This window comes from Etheostoma spectabile, chromosome 5 (assembly GCF_008692095.1).
Source record: "Etheostoma spectabile isolate EspeVRDwgs_2016 chromosome 5, UIUC_Espe_1.0, whole genome shotgun sequence".
NCBI lineage: Eukaryota > Metazoa > Chordata > Actinopteri > Perciformes > Percidae > Etheostoma > Etheostoma spectabile.
Genome location: NC_045737.1, coordinates 13,654,904 through 13,673,071, shown reverse-complemented (window position 1 = coordinate 13,673,071; position 18,168 = coordinate 13,654,904). Strand labels below are relative to the sequence as shown.

Genomic DNA, 18,168 nt, shown 5'->3' with positions numbered 1-18,168 from the left:
CCCACATAGAGGTGGTTTTCTTTCATGATAGTCAATTGTGTTTCTTTACAGGTGGAACAGCAAGGCACTCAGCTGGAGACGTTCCAGCAGAGGAACCTGCTGCTGCAGGAGGAGAACAACGTTCTCAAAGAAAAGATTCACAACTTCGAGAGGTACAGACACTTACAGAACTCTCTTAATAAATCTATTTTGAAGCTACAATGATTGCAGACTACACAAAACACAGAAATGGTTTCCATACATTTTCCAAAACTGCAGCTGTAGATTTTTGTTTAATTGCAGGAAGCTGGAGGACGTGATGGTCGAAAACAAAGACATGTCCCAGGCTCTCTCCTTAAAGGACGCCAGTATCCGCAGCATTCAGCAGCAGCTGGAGGAGAAGACCCGCGAGTGCAGCGTCCTGTCCAGACAGCTGCAACAAACTCTGGATGACGCACACAGACAGGTCTGAGACTACTGTGTAGTCAGCTGTCCATCAGTGGACAGACAACACACAACATAACAATTTAACCTCAATTCAACATTAGAGTCGCAGAGTGGCAATGCATTTCGGTCATTTACACAACTCTTGTCACCTGTTATAATTTCTGTAATTTATACTCTTTATTGATCCCTTATGGGGAAATTACAATTTACACTCTGTTATTACATACTACATAGGCCTGAAGTACACACACATGTTTAGGTCCTATACACGCACAAATGGAGAGATGACAGAGTGAGTGGGCTGCCAGTGCTGGACCAGCGCCCTGAGTGGCTGAGGGGGGTTTGACTCCCTCTGACCATTTGACCAACCCGCTTTATTACCCATGCTGCTTCTGTTTTTCCAGTGCAGTTAAAGCCTGAAATTGTGACCATTTAGTGAGAGTATTGTGGAAGCAAAACGTAGGATATTTCAGACAAAGACAAAGCAGGCTTAACCAAAAGTGCACTGATGAAAGTTGTAGTAATACACTAAAGGTCTTCAACTATTTTGTTTTGATGGACTGCAATAATTTGATCTAGTTCTATCTAAGCTGGTATTGGAATAAGCAGTGAATTTAAGTCCCCAAGAGCTAAACAGAAAAACTCAGGATATATGATTCTCTTTTACTCTTGAAATAACATTTTCTTGCTATTTTCATACAAGAAATGCAGCTCCACGTGCCAACCCAGAAGTCCAATAAAACATGTATAAAGTGCTCCTCAATAATTAATCTAAAAGACATAATATAAACATTTATAAACTTAAATACAATCATTCATTTGCTTATTCTGATGTTGTTCAACTAAGGTTATCAGAAAATGCTGTTTATGGGACTTATTCTGAGTGTAGTCTTTGGGTTAATCCTGGAATATAGCAGTCCATGTAAACATTGTGAGGAAAACATGTTTTCCTTTCTGCAGGTGGACACCAGCATGCAGAGGGTTTTGGCCAAAGAGAGGACGGCTCAGTCTAAAGCCTTGGACCTGCAGAGCCAGCTGAACCGAGCCAAAACAGAGCAGAGTCAGCTACGGCGAAGCAAGGAGGAGGTACGTCACGATGTCCATGGATTTTCATGTTGACCATACAAACTGTTGGTTCTCATGCGTTGTTTCTGTTTTCCTTCAGATGGAGCATCGTTTCCAGAGTCAGCTGCAGAACATGAAGGACAGACTGGAGCAGTCGGACTCTACAAACCGTAGTCTGCAGAACTATGTTCATTTTCTCAAAACCTCTTATGGAAACGTGTTTGGTGACTCTTTGCTTGCAAGCTGACTGCAAAAAAACTGACCAGCATCCATTTCCCAAAATTGTGGTATTTTGTGGTAGACCAAAATGACATTTATTGACTGCTATTTTGGACTTCAGAGTTTTATACTATCTATAAAATGAATAAAAATGTTTTAAAATGACATGCTCACATTAGAGTTGCCGGAAATGTATTTATATCCTTTTGAAAAAATGACTTTTTGCACAATTCTTAATTCTGATAGCATTTATTTTTCATTTTTACATCTTTGGTTTATCTACATTTTAAAACTATTTTAATTTGGAGCATCGCAGTGTACATTTTGTTCAGACAGAACACATAACACCCCATTTTAAATTCCCTATATAATATTTATATATTTCTGTATAAATTATAAATATCAGAAGTCAACTCCTTTTAGACATTACCTAAATATATTTTGCTAAGTTATACCAAACCCCCTTAAGAATTTAGAAGAGTAATTCAAGATAATCTTGCTAGTTCGCAAACATTAAACAATGTAAGAAATAAATTAGGATATTTTATAAATCACTCAGGGCTGTTCCTTAACTTGGCGTACATTGATGCAACAAAATCTCGTTTAAATTTAAATATGTATAAACGGTAAAACGGCAACATGGAGCCGGTGAATGACTTTTACACCGAATTTTGCCATGGCTCGTATTACACTCATAGACTGTATGTTGTTAGTCTATGCTTGCAATCCAATTTAAATTTTTGGCGTCAAAGTTAAGTATGTGTGTTAGCAAAGATCCTCTGTTTCTAAAACGTCTCTGGTGTAAATACATAGACAGTTAAATACAACAAATAAATAAATAAATAGATTTAAAAAGACGGTCCGGGTCCGCCAGAGGGTCGGCAACGTTAATAACACTATGGTGGTTCCGGTTGAATCAACTGCTCAGAACCACTCTCAATTGTAAAATAAAATAAATAATAAAATAGCTTGGATTTGATTGTATTGGATGACGATCATATGGCCCCACTAAAATCATGAAAAAAAGGGGAATAATTATAATAAAGTGTATGGCCAATCCGGAAACATAGGGAGTTGGCAGTAGGCGGGCTGTTTCTCGTCGGATTGTAATTCATGTAACCTCATCCGGCGATTCAAAACCATCAAAACTTAGCCCGACGCTATCAGGAGTTTTGGTTTTGTTTATCGTTCTGTTGTGATGCCTTCTGAAAATCAAAAATGGGACACTTTACAGGCTTTGAAAAATTCCCCAAAGGGAAATATCACATACGACCCGTTCTGGTCGGAAAGGGGCGAGGTGAGTTAGTTATTCTAACTAATACTAGCTAACGTTAATGGCTAGCTAGCTAGTTAGTGTTAGAACTAACTATACTCTGGTTAGTGTTAGCCAGGCAGAAAATGTCCCTGCTTGTTTAGCTAGTTAGATAACCGATAACCGGCTTTACCGAAGTCATGTATTTAGCTAGCTCAAGTGTCAGTTTATTTATCTGTGATTTATTCCCACCACGACAGTCTGTAATGAGGGCAGTTCACTAGCTACCACTAATTTACCATTAAGACCAATATATGAAGCAGGTGCACGCGCTGTTGTTAATTAACGTAACGTTAGTCAACGTTATTTAATGCGTCACCGCACACTAACATGCATTATTTTATCGGATACATACTCACATACACACACTGCTGCAATGTAATTAAGTTTATTTGCTCAAGTACTCTACTTTTCCAATTTTGAGATAGTGGTACTTTATTGGATTATTTCCATGTCGTGCTACTTTATTTTATTTTACAGTTATCTGAATATTGACCACCAACACTGCCTAATGGTCAGTGTTTTTTTTAATCATAAGGGCCTCATGACATGTCTCTTTGTGTCAAAATAGTAATAGTATATGCTATTTAGGTTAACTTTTGGTGATGTCAATATATTTAAGATTGTATTTGACTGTTTAAAAAAACAAAACAAGCAACATTGAAACTTCTGGGATATAAAAAACTTGGAGCTTAGTAAAGGTCGTCCTCTCTTAAATACAAAAATCCCCTATGTACATTTTAACCATAAAACACCCATGAATGCAGTACACTTAAGGTTTTTATTTTATTTGTGTTCTTGCAGCATATTTTGGCAGGATGCAAAGAGGCCTTCAGCCTGTCTTCGACCTCTGGGATCATACTGGAGCGTCTCTGCACCTTGCCCCTGCAGAAGTCTTGCTTTCTGGGCTCCAGCTCCGGAGACTCCAGCCCTGGGCTCTCTGAGGAGATCTCCGCCTCGGTTTCCTTTACAGGATCTACCTCCGACCTCAACGTCATGCACACTGCACTTTCTTCAGCCCCGTCTTCAAAGACTGAGCGTGAGCAGGTAGGTCTTCCTGAATACATGCTGACTTTTCTGTGTTTTTGCATGTGAAAGGGAAAAAAGCAAACCACCTTTTATATGTTCTGTTCAAAGGAAGAGGTCTTGAATAATGTTTGTGATTTGCCAAGGCTTTTTTTTGAGCTTAGTGGTATTTTGATGTATGCATTAAGAGAGCAAATATACAGTATTTAAATATTAACCTTTTTTGTTGTTGTTGCATAATGTAATTGGTTTAAGGAAGTAATTAAATCAGTTTTTACACCAGTTGGGGTTTGCAACTTTATATGTGTGTTTACTTGCCTATGACATTTTTTTTTTTTTTTTGACTGGTTCTCTGATTGAACTCTGAATTGGTCTCCCTGTCTGAATTTCTCACTCTTATCCTTTCTTACTGCGCTGCAGGCTGTTAGTGATGAGGCGAAGAATGAAGATCCAGAGGGAGATGTCAGCGAAGTTTCCAGTCCTGCGTTACTACCTGGGATTTCCCTGCTGTCGCCCAAGGCCATGGTGATGGCGGGCCGCATTATCAAGTTTGAGGTGGAACAACGAGAAAAAGCCAAGGTCAGAGTTGCGCTGAGACAACGATTAGTGGATTAATTGATTAGTCAATCAACAGAAAACTAAGAATCATTTTGATTATCCATTAATGGTTAAAAGTAAAAATGACAAACATTTTCTGGCTTATGATATGTTATGATAAGTTTTATATCAATGAAGATGCATTACTTTTGTCTTTTGGACTGTTGGTAAGAATAAAAAGGAAATAATAAAAAAAACTGATGACACATTCAGTCAAATGTTTCATTTTGTGAACTAAAACAATTAGTTTTATTTAAAACAATTGTTACCGTCCAGCTCAAGGCCGGCAACAAAAGGGAGGTCACACACAGATAGTTAAGTCAAAAAGTAGTTTATTTAACTAAATAGACTAATAACACAACCAAACTCAACAAAAGTGTAATGGTGGGGTGTAGTGTATAAGACATCATCAGTCGTGTTTGCCTTGTGTGGATGGGTGAATGTATGGTGGGATGTGTGTTGTATGGTGCACCAAACCAAACTAAGAACAAAATGGTGGATGGATGCAGTAGGCCCAGCTGAGAGAGCCTGAGACTCCCAGGAGGGCGGGCTTTTTTGCCTTTTGTAAGCCACGCCCAGATGGCCAGGCACAGACGACCCTCCCAGGTCCACCTACCTGCCTACTCCCAGTACCTGCAGAACATGACAGGCAGGCAGATTGGGAGGGGTCATCACACCTTTTTAATTATTTTTGTTACAAAATTATTGCCATTGTTCAAAGTTTTAAGACAATTTCTTGAATGTTTAAAACCCACCGGCACAGAAATTTGGATGTGCCTTGTTTATAAAGGTGTGATAACCCTGATATGTAGACAGGAAGCACTGCTGTCTCACCCGACTGATGTCTTATATCTCTCGGGTCAGATGGCACTCAAACAGCGGCAGGAGATGCAGGAGAAGTTGGTGGCGGCGGTGGCCACCTCCGAGTCTGAGCAGCTGAAACGCTTTGAGGAGTTCATGGAGCTGAAGCAGAGGCAGGAGTACCAGAGCATGAGGGACATGATGGACAGAGAGTAAGAGCCATTGGTATTGATGCAAATTCTAAAATGTTGTTTTAACATTGCTGAAATGTTGTTTTTGGGGTCTGGTTTAACACTTTCTCAGAACCAAAGAGAGCATCGGGCGTCAAGAGAAGCTGAAGGAAGAGCAGCGACACAGAATGAAGGTATGGTCATCGGACAACACGTAGGCATGTTGCTTTAACGGTCTGGAAACACCACGAAGTCTGGTGGTATTTATCAAGCATCATATTTGATTTAATTAATTTTAATTGTTGAAAAAATAATTGTTTTGGACCACCTTTATTTATTTATTTATTTATTTGTTTGAAGTTACCGGTGGTGTTATACAGATGTTCAAATTATTAAATAGTTTTAAAAAAATGTCATGAGTTTTGAGCCATTTATTATGACATAGTTTTGCATATGTAACCTTGATAAATATTTTGCAAGATTAAAATTTTACAACCATCTAGTGCTCCCTGGAGTACCTTCTCCTTTCTGGAAGTTTGTGTAGACGGCTTCAAGAGCCCTGACTGATTCATGATAACGTGATAAAATCTGTACTGAAAACGTTGTTTTGTTCATTATAAACACATTTTCTTCTTTGGCGCCAGATCCTCAACCTGCGTCTGAGGGAGGCGGAGCAGCAGCGCCTGCGGGAGGCGGAACTCGAGCGTCAGCGGCAGGCGGACGGCCGGGAGCGGCTGCGTAACCTCAACACCATCCAGGAGGAGATCCTGCAGCTCAACCAGCTGCTGGAGCCGTCCACCCAGACCAAAACCAATCTCCCACCGGCCATCCTCAGCTCCTGCTGCACCCGCGGGAACCAGCTCTGCTCCCAGCTGTCAGAGGTGGTGCGGAAGACGGCAGAGGTTAGTTTGACTCCTGATGCGTGGCTCCTTTCCGATGCTGAAGGGGGGAAAAGTCTAAAGAGAGAGGTGGAAACTCATTATGGTTGTGTTTAAAGGGCTCCTTTTGTTTTTCCAGGGCGAGTTTCCCAGCGTAGAGGACATGACCGTGGCCGAGCGAGCCCTCCACGAGATGAGGGCGCTGATCCGGCTGATGCAGGAAGAGGTCGCCAAGGCTCAGGAGAAGAAGAAGAAGGAGCAGGAAGATGAAGAGGAGCGCAGGAAGCAGGCGGAGCTGCGGGCGCAGCAGGAAGCGCAGAAGAAGGCGGCGGAGTCGGCCAAAGAGAAGGCAAAGAGGAAAGGTGAAAGAGTTGGATACTTCACTACGCTAATGACTCCTTTCTCATTTCATGTATTTGTCTGATTTTTTTTATATATGAATTTATGAATACTTAGTCTGTAATCCTAAGAGTTACTAAGATTTGTCCGTTGTCCTCCGACAGGGCTGCAGAACAGCGCTGAAGACAGCACGCTGAAATGGTACAGGCAGCTGCAGGAGTCGGCTGCTCAGTGTGCACAGTCCTACGAACAGCTCAACTCCCCAAAAGACTCCCAGGTGGGTTTGTGCTTCAATAATGATAATATTGAATGTATATAGCATGTTTAAACAAATTTAAAAAGAAAAGAGCAGACAATTAAAACTGCATGATACATATTCAGCTTTACTGTTTGAACTGGTTTAGAGGAGGACTTTTTACTCATATTTAGATTCAGCCATAAAAGAACTCTGCCTAAATAAAATACAGTCTATAATAGGCACATTTTAAATATACATAAGCACTAAATAATCAAATAAAAAAATAAAGCAAACAGACATCCGTCTTTGATACTCTTATGGAATTGGGGGGGAAAAGACAGTAATGGCAATATTCAATATTTAACTTGGGAGCAGAACTGTGTAAAGTTGCTTTTCATCTTTCTTTTTCTTTCTTTCTTTTTGGATTCAAAGACAAAGAGGCTGAAGCTGGAGCTCCAGAAAGCGGCCTCCATCCCCGTCAGTCAGATCTCCAGCAACTCCGGATCCCAGCTCCGAGAAATCTTTGACAAGATTGACAAGCTGCTGTCTGGGCGGGCGGTGGTGTCGGGGGGCAAGTCTGTCTCCACCTCCCAGCATCCACAGGGCCTGGACTTTGTCAGCTACAAACTGGCTGAGAAGTTTGTGGTGAGTCTGTTTTGATTAATTATCCCAGATAAACCTGGGGAAAAAAGAAGGGAAAATGTGTGAAGCAACACCAAAACATGGTCATCCAAAAGAACTCATTGTAGCTGCACTTTTTCTTTCATTACATTTTTTGAAAATATTTATTTACTATGCAGTTTCAGATTATGAGAACAAAATATAAATCAATGTATTTATTATGATATATTATTGTAGTTTAAACTGTCCAGCACTATAAAACTATTGTAAATGAAATTTGAATGATTAACCACAAGTAGGACTGCAACTAATGATTATTTTCATTATCGATTAATCTGCCAAATATTTTCTTGATTAATCTGGTCTGGTCTATAAAATGTCATAAAATAGTGAAAAATGTCCATCCCAGCTTAAGGTCCAAGGTGATGGCTTTAAATGTCTTGTTTTGTCCAAAATCAAAAAATATTCAGTTTAAGATCATATACAGTACAACAAAAAAAGAGCAGGAAATCTCCGTATTTGAGGGGCTGAAAAAAGCATTTTTGATTGCAACGATTAGTCATATATATATATATATATATATATATATATATTTCTGTCGACTAATCATTGCAGCTCTAACCACAAGACTTCTTTTGGGATTGGATTTTTTTTTTTTTCATTTTTGTAGAAACAAGGAGAAGAGGAGGTGGCCTCTCACCACGAAGCCGCTTTCCCCATCGCCGTGGTAGCCTCCGGCGTCTGGGAGCTGCACCCTCGAGTGGGCGAGCTCATCCTCGCCCACCTGCACAAGAAATGTCCATACGCGGTCCCACATTACCCTCCGATGAAGGACGGCACACCTGTGGAGGACTACCAGAGGTCAGAGAGAAAATGTGCCTCGGCACCTTCCTTTTTACTTGTTTATCATCAGTTTTATTAATCGCAACGATAATTCATCAGGATTCTTGGTTACCGCGTGGACGACTCCGGCGTTGAAGGCCAGGACAGTTTCCTGAAGAGGATGTCAGGGATGATCCGTCTCTACGCGGCCATGATCCAGCTGAGGTGGCCCTACGGCTCCAAGCAGGGGGTAAGAAGGATCTCACTTCCTGTCAGGCCCGTCCTGCGCCACGCTTTCTGAAAACATTATTGAGCTCCTTTGATTCTCACCGTTGACTTGATGCGTTTCAGTCTGCTCCTCACGGTCTGAACCACGGCTGGCGCTGGTTGGCTCAGATGCTCAACATGGAGCCTCTGGCTGACATCACGGCAACACTGCTGTTTGACTTTCTTGAGGTAAATCCTGTTCCTTATTTATTTATTTTCTTTAAACAGCTTTTTTCCGCTTATAGACATCAACATTGCTGTTTCTATACACACATATCCCAATATAGCATAGAATTTAGTTAAGTATATGTTTGTAAATATGTTTTTCTATTAGTTGATCTGTCTTTAGGAAAGAGAGTTAATATGACCGGTCTATGTTGCCAGTTTTTCAGACCCCCCCCCCCCCCCCCCCCCCCCCCCCCATGACCGTGTTCATGTTATCGTGGTAAGCCTTATTATTGGACAGGCTGGTGATGCAATAAAATGTATTAGGTTAGTAAGTGAACGCAGCTCTGTTCTAAAAATCAAATCTTTAGGGTAGGGTTGATGTTTATGGTTTTGTTTGTGTGTCTTCTTCAGGTCTGTGGTAATGCTTTGATGAAGCAGTATCAGATCCAGTTCTGGAAACTCATCCTGCTTCTTAAAGAGGAATACTTCCCCAGGTACACCCTCATACTTAAAGGTGTAAAGCATGCAGAGTTTTTTCACCAGCTGGTAAAATATTTTTCCAGTTTGTTTTCCTCCAGTCTGATGTGTTGAATGTTGGTGTGTGTGCAGAATTGAAGCGGTGACCGAAAGTGGACAGATGGGCTCAGTCATCAGACTCAAACAGTTTCTCGAGGTACGTTACGCACTGCTAATGACTCTGTATGTTTTATTGATTTTTTTTTTTTTTATAACCTTGCATTAACTCATGCTGCGCTCTTTAATCAGTGTTCTATATCTGGAACACCTTTCAAATTGCTTCTTCAAACCTTTTCAGATCTTTTATAAATAAATAAATAAATAAATAAATAAGGACACTGTTTATTTCCAACATCTCTTATGATCAATCCCGGGTTAAAAATGGCTTCAACAATTAGGGCTGGGCACCAAATGAAATATTCCGATCCTATAAGTATTAAATTATTTATCTTTTAGTACCAAATTTCGGTACCTGAAAGCGTGTAATCGCAAGCTTCTCTGCATGTTGATCGACAGCAGACACACACACACACACACACACACACACACACACACACACACACACACACACACACACACACACACACGCGCAGAGGTGCGGACGGAGTAAACTTGAGTAAACTACATCAGCTCTGCAGTTTTGTTGAAGTCACAGTGAGTCACAGCAATGCCGATGAAGTGGTTACAGTTGTTCTAAACTTCACGCAGACAGCGATGTGATTTTAATGGTGAGGCTAAAGCGGTCTCGGTGCTGTTTACGTTACACTTCCTGAGACAAGCAGGCACAACAGTGGTTCTATGCCCTGGTGACTGACTGGCTGAGGTTGTAAGGCAAGGCAACTTTATTTCTACAGCACCTTTTAGCAACACGGCAATTCAATTACTGTCCTTTGCTTTTTAGTTAGTTCAATATTAGCCTGTACATAATGTCATTTGTTTCTCTTTTTTTGTTACTTTTGGCCCAGTTAGAATTGATTCCAGTCCTGAGTATCTGACTGGTGCACCCCTATGCAAAAGCACAACCAGTGTTATTAATGTTACTGAGTGAGCAGTGTGAACACATTTTTGGTAACTGTTAAATATTTTAAAGAAAAAGTGTAATTTAAGATTTAGCTTTGTCATAATACAGAATAAAGCATTTAAATGCAGTTATGTGGCCCCTCCATGCTGCAAACGCTGAACAGGTTATTGAATTAAATAGAAAAGCGTCTGCAATAACGAATGAGGTAGAATAAGAAAAAGACTTGGCACTGTACAAACTGTAATTTAGTTTTTGTGATGTCAATCGGTTTTTATTCATATGAATAAACTAAACTTATGTTCCACTGCGACCTCGCTGCAGAGCCGAGATCCGTCCTCCGCCCAAAGGCCAGCTGAGCTCCATGTTCTGGGGCTCCTGATGAGGAGGAGGAGGAGGAGGAGGAGGAGGAGGAGGAGGAGGAGGAGGGGAGGAGGAGGAGGAGGAGGAGGAGGAGGAGGAGGAGGAGGAGGAGGGGAGGAGGAGGGAGGAGGAGGGGAGGAGGAGGAGGAGGAGGGGGAGGAGGGAGGAGGAGGAGGAGGAGGAGGAGGAGGAGGAGGAGGAGGAGGAGCCGTGTTGGATGTTGCTGCATGACGCCATTTAGGACTGAATGAGGCAGAGAGGAGGCTGTGGTCTGATACTGAGAAACTGAGTCCTTTGTGGCAGGACGGAGACTTGAGTCAGTAATCACAGGGAGGAACGCTCTAAGCTGCTACTGGAGGAAGATGGTTGTTCACATCTGTTAAACTTTGAAGTAACGCAGCTTCTTAGGCTAATACAGTTAGTGTTCGCTTCATTTTATGGACAAGGACACAGTGGAGGACATTGAACGGCTAACGGAAAGATATTATATATGGATTTCTTCTACAAAATCTGCTTAAATGGTTTTCTACATCTCATGGCTTTAGAATATACTTGATAATTTGTTTGCAACAAAAAGTCCAGGTTTCTCTTTCAGGTGGTAATTATGTTGAGATGTAAATGTTCAGGCTGAATGCTAGCAAAATGAAACATTTCTCCAGTGTTCAAGAACAAAATGTTGAAGTTTTATTTTTCTGTTAGTTTGTTACAATGCCAGCGGGGAGGGAGAAGCTTTTAATTTTAATTTGGTCACCGTTTTCATTTTAACAGTCACAGTACAAATCAAAATTGTGTTGAAGGATTTGTTTTTAAATCCCTCCATGTGGAGCAAAGATGTGTGGTCTGATGAGCTGTTGTTGAATCATTGTAAGTGTTAAAGATTAGAAATGTGTATAAATGAGGTTTAACTGCTGAAAAGCATTAGTCAATATTTTCTAAGACACAAATGATTTGTCTTGTTGAAACAAATCTTAGCATGATAGCACTTTAAAGTAAATTGAAAGTCATTGAGGAGCAGAGGTCTAATTATATGCGATTCAGATTATACAGGTGTATTGAGTGATTGTAACCTTCATCTGTAAACCAAATGTCTGAAATTAAACCTCAGTTTGGATACTTCTAATCCTATTAGTGATCAGTTGTTTCTAAAATGTTGTAATTAGTACTCAAAACAACTCACGGTTTCATTTTTTTTATTTTCACAACTGTGCACATGAGTTTGTTAAATACAATTAATGTGCAGTTTAGATATTAAGTACATTCAAACTGGCAGCTCACCAGTTCTCACATTTTAGCTTAAAGAGAGCACCAGCAGAAGAGCTTATCGATCTCGCTGCCAGACTGATCCTGCATCAGTTAGAGAAACAATCACCTGAAAGAAACAGATCTCATGGTACCTGTAACAACTTTACAAACTACTGATCCTCAAAGGAAATCTTAACGACAACTTTTATTCCAGACAAAGCGGCGATGATCTGAATGTGTCTGCTTTAAAATTAAATGAATTTAGCTGATTTTTTTCATAAATACAAGCTTTTAAGTACTTGCAGGAACAACAGCTTTGGTTGACAACCACTTAAATAAACCATGTTAATTAATAAAAATTGTACAGTACTGTGTGAAATAACATTTTGTGACACCATTAAAGGTGTGTATGTGTAAAACTAATTCTCCAGATCTGCATGGAAACTCTGTAGGCTGTCTTAAAGGAACAACACACTATTTTCACCGTCCCATAAAGCAAAACTGCAGGAAATTGTTGCTTTATCAAAAGGTATGCCGAACATTTTGTTTTGTTTGTATTCTGAAAATATGACTTGACTGTGTTAAATGTTTTGTTTGAATTATTTCAGTTCCCACAGTTTACCAGAAGAGGTCAGTAAAATGCCCTAAAATGAACAGCAGATTTGAGCAGCTTGGGTATTAAATGGTAAAATGATCTAGTTGCATACAGTATTTTCATGTGTGTGTGATCTCTTTATTTTCATAAATGTTTGCAGTTAACAGGTTTAAGCGCATGTGTTTCTATCTGGGGGAAAAAAAACAATCAGGGCAGTGGTGACCATTCTCAAACCGTTTCACAATTTTTGCAGGACTTCTTGCTTCCTGCCGCCGGTCACTGACGGCGACTGTTTATTGTTCAGTCTTTCTGAGGCTGGAATCTCTCGGTGTTGTGTGGTCTCCTTCTCTCAGCCGTTTGCCTCCAGTTCAGCTTCAGTGCTGTCGGCCCTCGTGATTAAGCGACGCCCTCTCCATCCGTCGGTACCAGTGTTTGACCCTGGTGTTAGCCATCATGTCGTCAAACGCCTGCAGACCGTCCATCACTCGGAGGACACCGAACACCGCCTGCAGAAAGACGGAAAGATGACCCGAAAAAAAAGGTTTAGGATGTTTATTACGCGCTTACACGGCAACTATTATTCTTGTACTTCATGCTGGTCTTATTCTATTTAAGCTGTTGTGCTCTGGAATTTTTTTGTTTTTATATAAAGCACTTTGAATGTGTGTGTTCTCTCACCAGGTCCGCCAGGTTGGGTTGATCTCCACCCATGAACTTCCTCTTCTTGCCGATGGCTGTCACCCAGTCGTTGACGGCCTTGTAGAGATCCTGCCTGACGTCGTCCTGCAGGTTGTGTCTGTTGTGTCCAACGAAAAGTAAAAACGAACACTATTTTGACATCCAAATGATTTAAACTACAAGTCCTAACTACTAGAAGAAACTTCCAGAAAACATTTCCACAACTGCCTCTCTCTCCCAGACAAACTCAACTCACTGATAACGTCTTACTTCAACTTACCGACTTTTCAGCCTTTTGGCGATGACAAACATGGCCGCAGCGCCGACATATTTGGCAAAGAAACCTTCAAAAGTACCAAACTTGCCCTCGCGCACAATGTAGTCAAAGGATGCCAGGGCCTCGCCGGTAGTCCGGTACACGTTGGGAGATATGAGATGCACAAGCCAATCATCGGCCCACTGACGCCACTTCATCTCCTCTCTGAAAAAGAATAGAAAGCAAACACAGAACACTTTACCTCGTAGTCGCAATAAGACTTTAATGTCATTTATATAAACTGTTCTTTTCGGGATGTGGACTAAACAGTTACATATTTGCAGAATAATTTAGCATCACCTTTTACAAGTGTGCTACACAGACTTACTTCTGCATTCCCTTCTCGGGGTATATTTCCGTGGTCTCCGCCTCACCCAGCATCACCCAGTACTTGTTGTTGTACTCCGTCACCTCCTTCCCACGCTCGTTCACAGACTTCATCTCCGGGTAGCAGTGAAGGATCTCAGACATGCTCCTCTCCCTGGATGGTAAATGGGTCCCATTTAAAAAGGGTCAATACACCCAAATTACAGAAAAATTGTTTATTTTCTCCCTTACCTGTAGTATGTATGTATGTATGTATGTATGTATGTATGTATGTATAACAAAGTCTATCTATCTATATGCATCATAGTTTGGTTTTATTTTCCTGAGCAATTTAAAAAAAGTAACAATTGTTTTTAATTATTGATTAATCTGCTGATTGTCAAGATTTATTGCTTTCATTTATAATTACATTATAATTTCCCGCTAGACAAGGTGACGTCTTCAAAACGTCTTTTTTTGTCCGGCCAACAGTCCATAACTCACAGATATTCAGTTGATTATCACGTACGACAAAAAAAGGACAACATTCTCACATTTGAGAAGCTGGAACCAGCTATTTTTTGGTATTTTAGGTGAAAAGATTAATAAAATGACTGGTTATCAAAAACAGTTGCAGATTCATTTTAACAGTAAAGTCTGTGGATCCAGTATACCTCAGATGTTTAAAGAAAAAAAAAAAAAAAAAAAAACATTTGGTTAAATTACTAACAAGGTTTTAACTTTGTTCAAACTATATTCCCCTCTGTGAAAAAAAAAAAAAAAAAAAAAAAAAATTCAAAAGAAAATTTAAACAATTTTTTTTGTCATTTCTTTTGGGTGACCTGGCATTTTACTGGTCACATTATAATAATTATTGAGAAGAAAAAAAACATTTTCATATCACGTAAGAAAAGCTACCACTTACTTGTTGATTAAATATGTCTTGAGGGAGCTGATGATGACAGACGAGTCATTCAGTTGCTGCAACAGATAGAAAAGACCAAAAAGGACATGGATGGTTTCTTTGAGAAATACCTGCACATTCATGGAGAAGAAATAAATAACCAGTTGGATTTCTGAATTAAAAAACAACTTTCTTGTCAGGCTATAAAAAGCTTAAAGCATCTCTCTGGTGTTTAGTTTTTTAAAGCCAGTTTGAACTACATGTTAACACTGGTTTTGTGGTAGAAAGCCAGCTGAGTTCCTTCCTGTGAGTGTGAGGTTACTTAAAAGAAATATTCTGGCAGTAGAAGTGTCAGCAATCTTCAAATAATACTCATTTTGTAACCTTTATCTGACGTGAAGAGACTCCGTTTTTAGCAGTCTTACCACTTCGTCATCCACCATCAGGATGGGAACCTTTCTGTACACCGACCACTTGATCTCCTTCCTCATCACCGGGTTCACCTCCACGATCTCGTACGGCAGCCCGTGGTAGTCCAGAAACGCTCGCACCTTGCTGCAGAACGGGCAGGTCTTGTACTGGTACAGGGTCAACCTCAGACCTCCTCCTGAGACCTGGAACCAGGCAACGAAGTAAAAATAAATACATGTAGTGCCGTAAAAGGTACAGTATTTGCCTACAGAATAGTGGAGTAGAGGCATGAAATACTATAATGTAACTCCATTTTGTACTTAGGTACAGCCCTTGAACAAAATGGTAAATAGTAATTAAAGCTGTCAAATAAATGTAAATGGGGTAAAAAGAAAAAAAGATGCGGTAGAGTGGAAATCTTAAAATGAAAATACTCAAAAAATGCAGTGCTTGAGTAGTTGTATTCAGATTAGGTGACCCTGTCTGCAGCCATGGCGTTTGTGGATGTTTTATGTATTAACATTAGATAGGTAAGTAATTAGATACGAAGTTAGGTAACGATGGAAAACTGCCAATGGAGATTAACGGGACACCGGCTGACCGGAGACCGCGTTACAGGCTCCGCTGAGCGGACTCACCTTGGTCTCCTCCTGGGCCAGGAGCTGCTGGACCCTGAACTTCAGTGTGTGATAGAAACCCAAACCTCCACCGAGCAGGACGGCACAGCCCAGCACTCTGCCTCCTACTCCTGTTCGCAGAGAGGACAACAGCTCGGAGCGGTACCCGTTGGTACCGTACGCCCTCCTGGACCCTCGTGAGCTCACATTCCCCACTAAGTAGGAGACGGTCCCGGGACGGCGGGCGGCTGGAGACGCCAAAATACTCCTGCCGACCTTACAAAGCGTTCTGGTGCAGGCGGCCGCCATGTTGGTTTACATAAAAGCCCCAGAATGCAACGCCAGGGAGCAGACATACGGGTTTATGTTGCCCTCAGTTGAGCCTGTCAGGCTGCGTGTCTTTTGAAATTTTACTACTATTTGCTATTTTTCTTTGGTTAATATTTTTTATTGCGTACTACATTTTGTAATATTTTATTTTATTAGACTGGACTTATATTATAACCGGAGTGACGATAACCTTAAATCATGATCTTGAATTTACGATGAACCTCTACCTCCGTTGTCATGGAGATGGCACAGTGGTGACAAAAAACTAGCATAGACAGTTAAAGAAAGCAAACTAGTGAGTGGACCGTTTTTTGCTTTGTACAAGTCCTAATTTTAGGGAAGCCTACTTTTACTGTAGTAATTCCATAATACATTTTAAAAGAAAAATATTGTGCTTTTCATTCACTACATTTATTTGATACATTTAGTTACTAGTTACATTGCAGATTCCGAATATTATTACAAAATATTATCAACAAATACAACATGTTATAATATTATAAATTAAGCTACTCAGCAGTGTATACAGTATTTAAAATTAGCTCCACCTTTACCAGCTGCAACAGTAAAGTGAGACACTTTAATCTGTCAATGAATATAACCAAAATCAGCCGTTTTAAAATAGTAAAACAAATATTTAGTTTATTTTTCTTTCATTCTTATGTAAAATATGTATTTTCTAACTAACTAAACCTCTGTATTATTTATTATTATTTTCCTTTATTTCTTATTTAATTGAATACTTTTTGCCTAAATTGTTGTATGTATATGAAGTATGCAATCTCTTGTTAGTTTTTATAACTAATTAAAAGTATGTACTTTTTCCATTTAAGTTTACATATTTAGTTTTAACATAATTAAAACATGTATTTATTATTATTATTATTCATAGTTAAAATTATATATTTTGGGTATTATATTAAGGTGTGCGTCTATTTCGCCTCCACGTCGTGTGGTGCGTTCAGGAGCGTCGTTCTTCTCAGATGCTCTTCTCTCTCCGACCGTGGCAGCTGCAGCAGCAGCAGGCAGCAGCAGGCAGCGTCTTGCTTTGGTAAAAGCGGAGATTGAGATTCCCCTCAGCAGCATCCATTTAAGCATCGGCGTTACACTGGTGAAATCAGCCACATCTTCCCCGGGACCGACCACTCCTCACTGGGATGTCGTCGTCGAGCTATGGCACGGATTTAGTCGTGAGAACCGATGATAGAGGAGACTTTTCCGTTGGTTTCTTTTGACTGGAAGGGAGCGGAGCGACGATGGATGAAGGCAGGAGGAGACAAATAAAATTCTGATAATCGCTGAGGTTTTAGCTGGCTAGCACGCTAACGTTAGCCAAACCTCAGATGGTCGTCGGTTGTTTTTTTCCTCTCCCCGTTTACTGACCGATTGGGTGTTTTCCTCCGTGAATAAACACTCCTTATTTATTTATTTTTTTTTATATATATGGATGTCGAGACATGCTGGAGCCAATGAGGACATTTCTCTCAAGGATAAAAGCACTGTAGCTGTCTACTAGCCTCCCAGCGTTAGAGCTAGTTAGCTGAAATCCATTTTTATTTTTATTTGTTTTATTTCTCGTTGATTCCATCTACGTGAAGAACAAGATGCGGCCAGAGGAAGAGTGTGTCTAACGGGGAGCCTGAACTCGCATGTACACAGACTCCATGAAGGTCATGATACCGAGAGAATGATCATGCTGGAAAAACAGGTAAGAAATTATCTGTGAGGTCACTGGGTTCATATTTAAAATGCACACCTGAGATCATTTGCATATTCGGTATTTATGGCGTTATTAGAGCTCATTTCACAGCCTGTATCTGATTAAACTGAGGACTTGTGCAGTAGCCTAATTCCTCAGGTGATCAATACATCTTAACATTTCCCATCATAACCTTCCTCCCAGCGCGCGCTCTCTCTCTCTCT

At 40.4% G+C, this 18,168-nt stretch overlaps 4 protein-coding genes across 8 annotated transcripts in view; 3 read left to right on the top strand and 1 right to left on the bottom strand.

The window, feature by feature from the left end:
- Positions 1-1,883, top strand: part of LOC116689164 (outer dense fiber protein 2) — a 10,331-nt gene extending 8,448 nt beyond the window's left edge. Inside the window, exons 14-17 of the mRNA XM_032515580.1 lie at positions 52-152; positions 283-445; positions 1,387-1,512; positions 1,592-1,883. Coding sequence (XP_032371471.1) covers positions 52-152; positions 283-445; positions 1,387-1,512; positions 1,592-1,738 — 537 coding nt within the window. The 3' untranslated portion in view covers positions 1,739-1,883. The remainder of the gene's footprint in view (positions 1-51; positions 153-282; positions 446-1,386; positions 1,513-1,591) is intronic.
- A 922-nt stretch (positions 1,884-2,805) lies between these two features.
- Positions 2,806-11,428, top strand: gle1 (GLE1 RNA export mediator). Of its 5 annotated transcripts, none has more exons than XM_032515578.1 (16): positions 2,806-3,007; positions 3,827-4,069; positions 4,469-4,627; positions 5,510-5,658; positions 5,750-5,810; positions 6,261-6,518; positions 6,634-6,856; positions 6,998-7,110; positions 7,504-7,716; positions 8,363-8,553; positions 8,635-8,764; positions 8,866-8,970; positions 9,361-9,443; positions 9,559-9,621; positions 10,795-10,866; positions 11,039-11,428. In XM_032515578.1, the coding sequence occupies exons 1-16, from the start codon at positions 2,909-2,911 to the stop codon at positions 11,085-11,087; spliced, it is 2,211 nt and encodes a 736-aa protein (XP_032371469.1). In that variant the 5' UTR covers positions 2,806-2,908; the 3' UTR covers positions 11,088-11,428. The 5 variants fall into 5 exon arrangements, with proteins under 5 accessions (XP_032371469.1, XP_032371468.1, XP_032371467.1 ...); XM_032515577.1 differs by having other exon boundaries at positions 11,036-11,428; XM_032515576.1 differs by having other exon boundaries at positions 10,795-10,880; positions 11,041-11,428.
- A 216-nt stretch (positions 11,429-11,644) lies between these two features.
- Positions 11,645-16,258, bottom strand: ptgesl (prostaglandin E synthase 2-like). The gene is made up of 7 exons (XM_032515592.1): positions 15,937-16,258; positions 15,313-15,501; positions 14,909-14,964; positions 14,006-14,158; positions 13,642-13,842; positions 13,362-13,479; positions 11,645-13,189 (listed from the first exon to the last, which is right to left on the bottom strand). The coding sequence occupies exons 1-7, from the start codon at positions 16,222-16,224 to the stop codon at positions 13,058-13,060; spliced, it is 1,137 nt and encodes a 378-aa protein (XP_032371483.1). The 5' UTR covers positions 16,225-16,258; the 3' UTR covers positions 11,645-13,057.
- A 994-nt stretch (positions 16,259-17,252) lies between these two features.
- Positions 17,253-18,168, top strand: part of LOC116689159 (ral guanine nucleotide dissociation stimulator) — a 65,908-nt gene continuing 64,992 nt past the window's right edge. Inside the window, exon 1 of the mRNA XM_032515572.1 lies at positions 17,253-17,953. Coding sequence (XP_032371463.1) covers positions 17,933-17,953 — 21 coding nt within the window. The 5' untranslated portion in view covers positions 17,253-17,932. The remainder of the gene's footprint in view (positions 17,954-18,168) is intronic.

Coding starts and splice junctions, on each gene's coding strand:
- ptgesl (XM_032515592.1), bottom strand. CDS start 16,224: ATGGCGGCCGCCTGCACCAGAACGCTTTGTAAGGTCGGCAGGAGTATT. Junction 15,502..15,936: donor TGGCCCAGGAGGAGACCAAG/GTGAGTCCGCTC, acceptor GCCTGGTTCCAG/GTCTCAGGAGGAGGTCTGAG. Junction 14,965..15,312: donor TGATGGTGGATGACGAAGTG/GTAAGACTGCTA, acceptor TATCTGTTGCAG/CAACTGAATGACTCGTCTGT.
- gle1 (XM_032515575.1), top strand. CDS start 2,909: ATGCCTTCTGAAAATCAAAAATGGGACACTTTACAGGCTTTGAAAAAT. Junction 6,519..6,633: donor TGGTGCGGAAGACGGCAGAG/GTTAGTTTGACT, acceptor TTGTTTTTCCAG/GGCGAGTTTCCCAGCGTAGA. Junction 9,623..10,795: donor GACTCAAACAGTTTCTCGAG/GTACGTTACGCA, acceptor TGTTCCACTGCG/ACCTCGCTGCAGAGCCGAGA.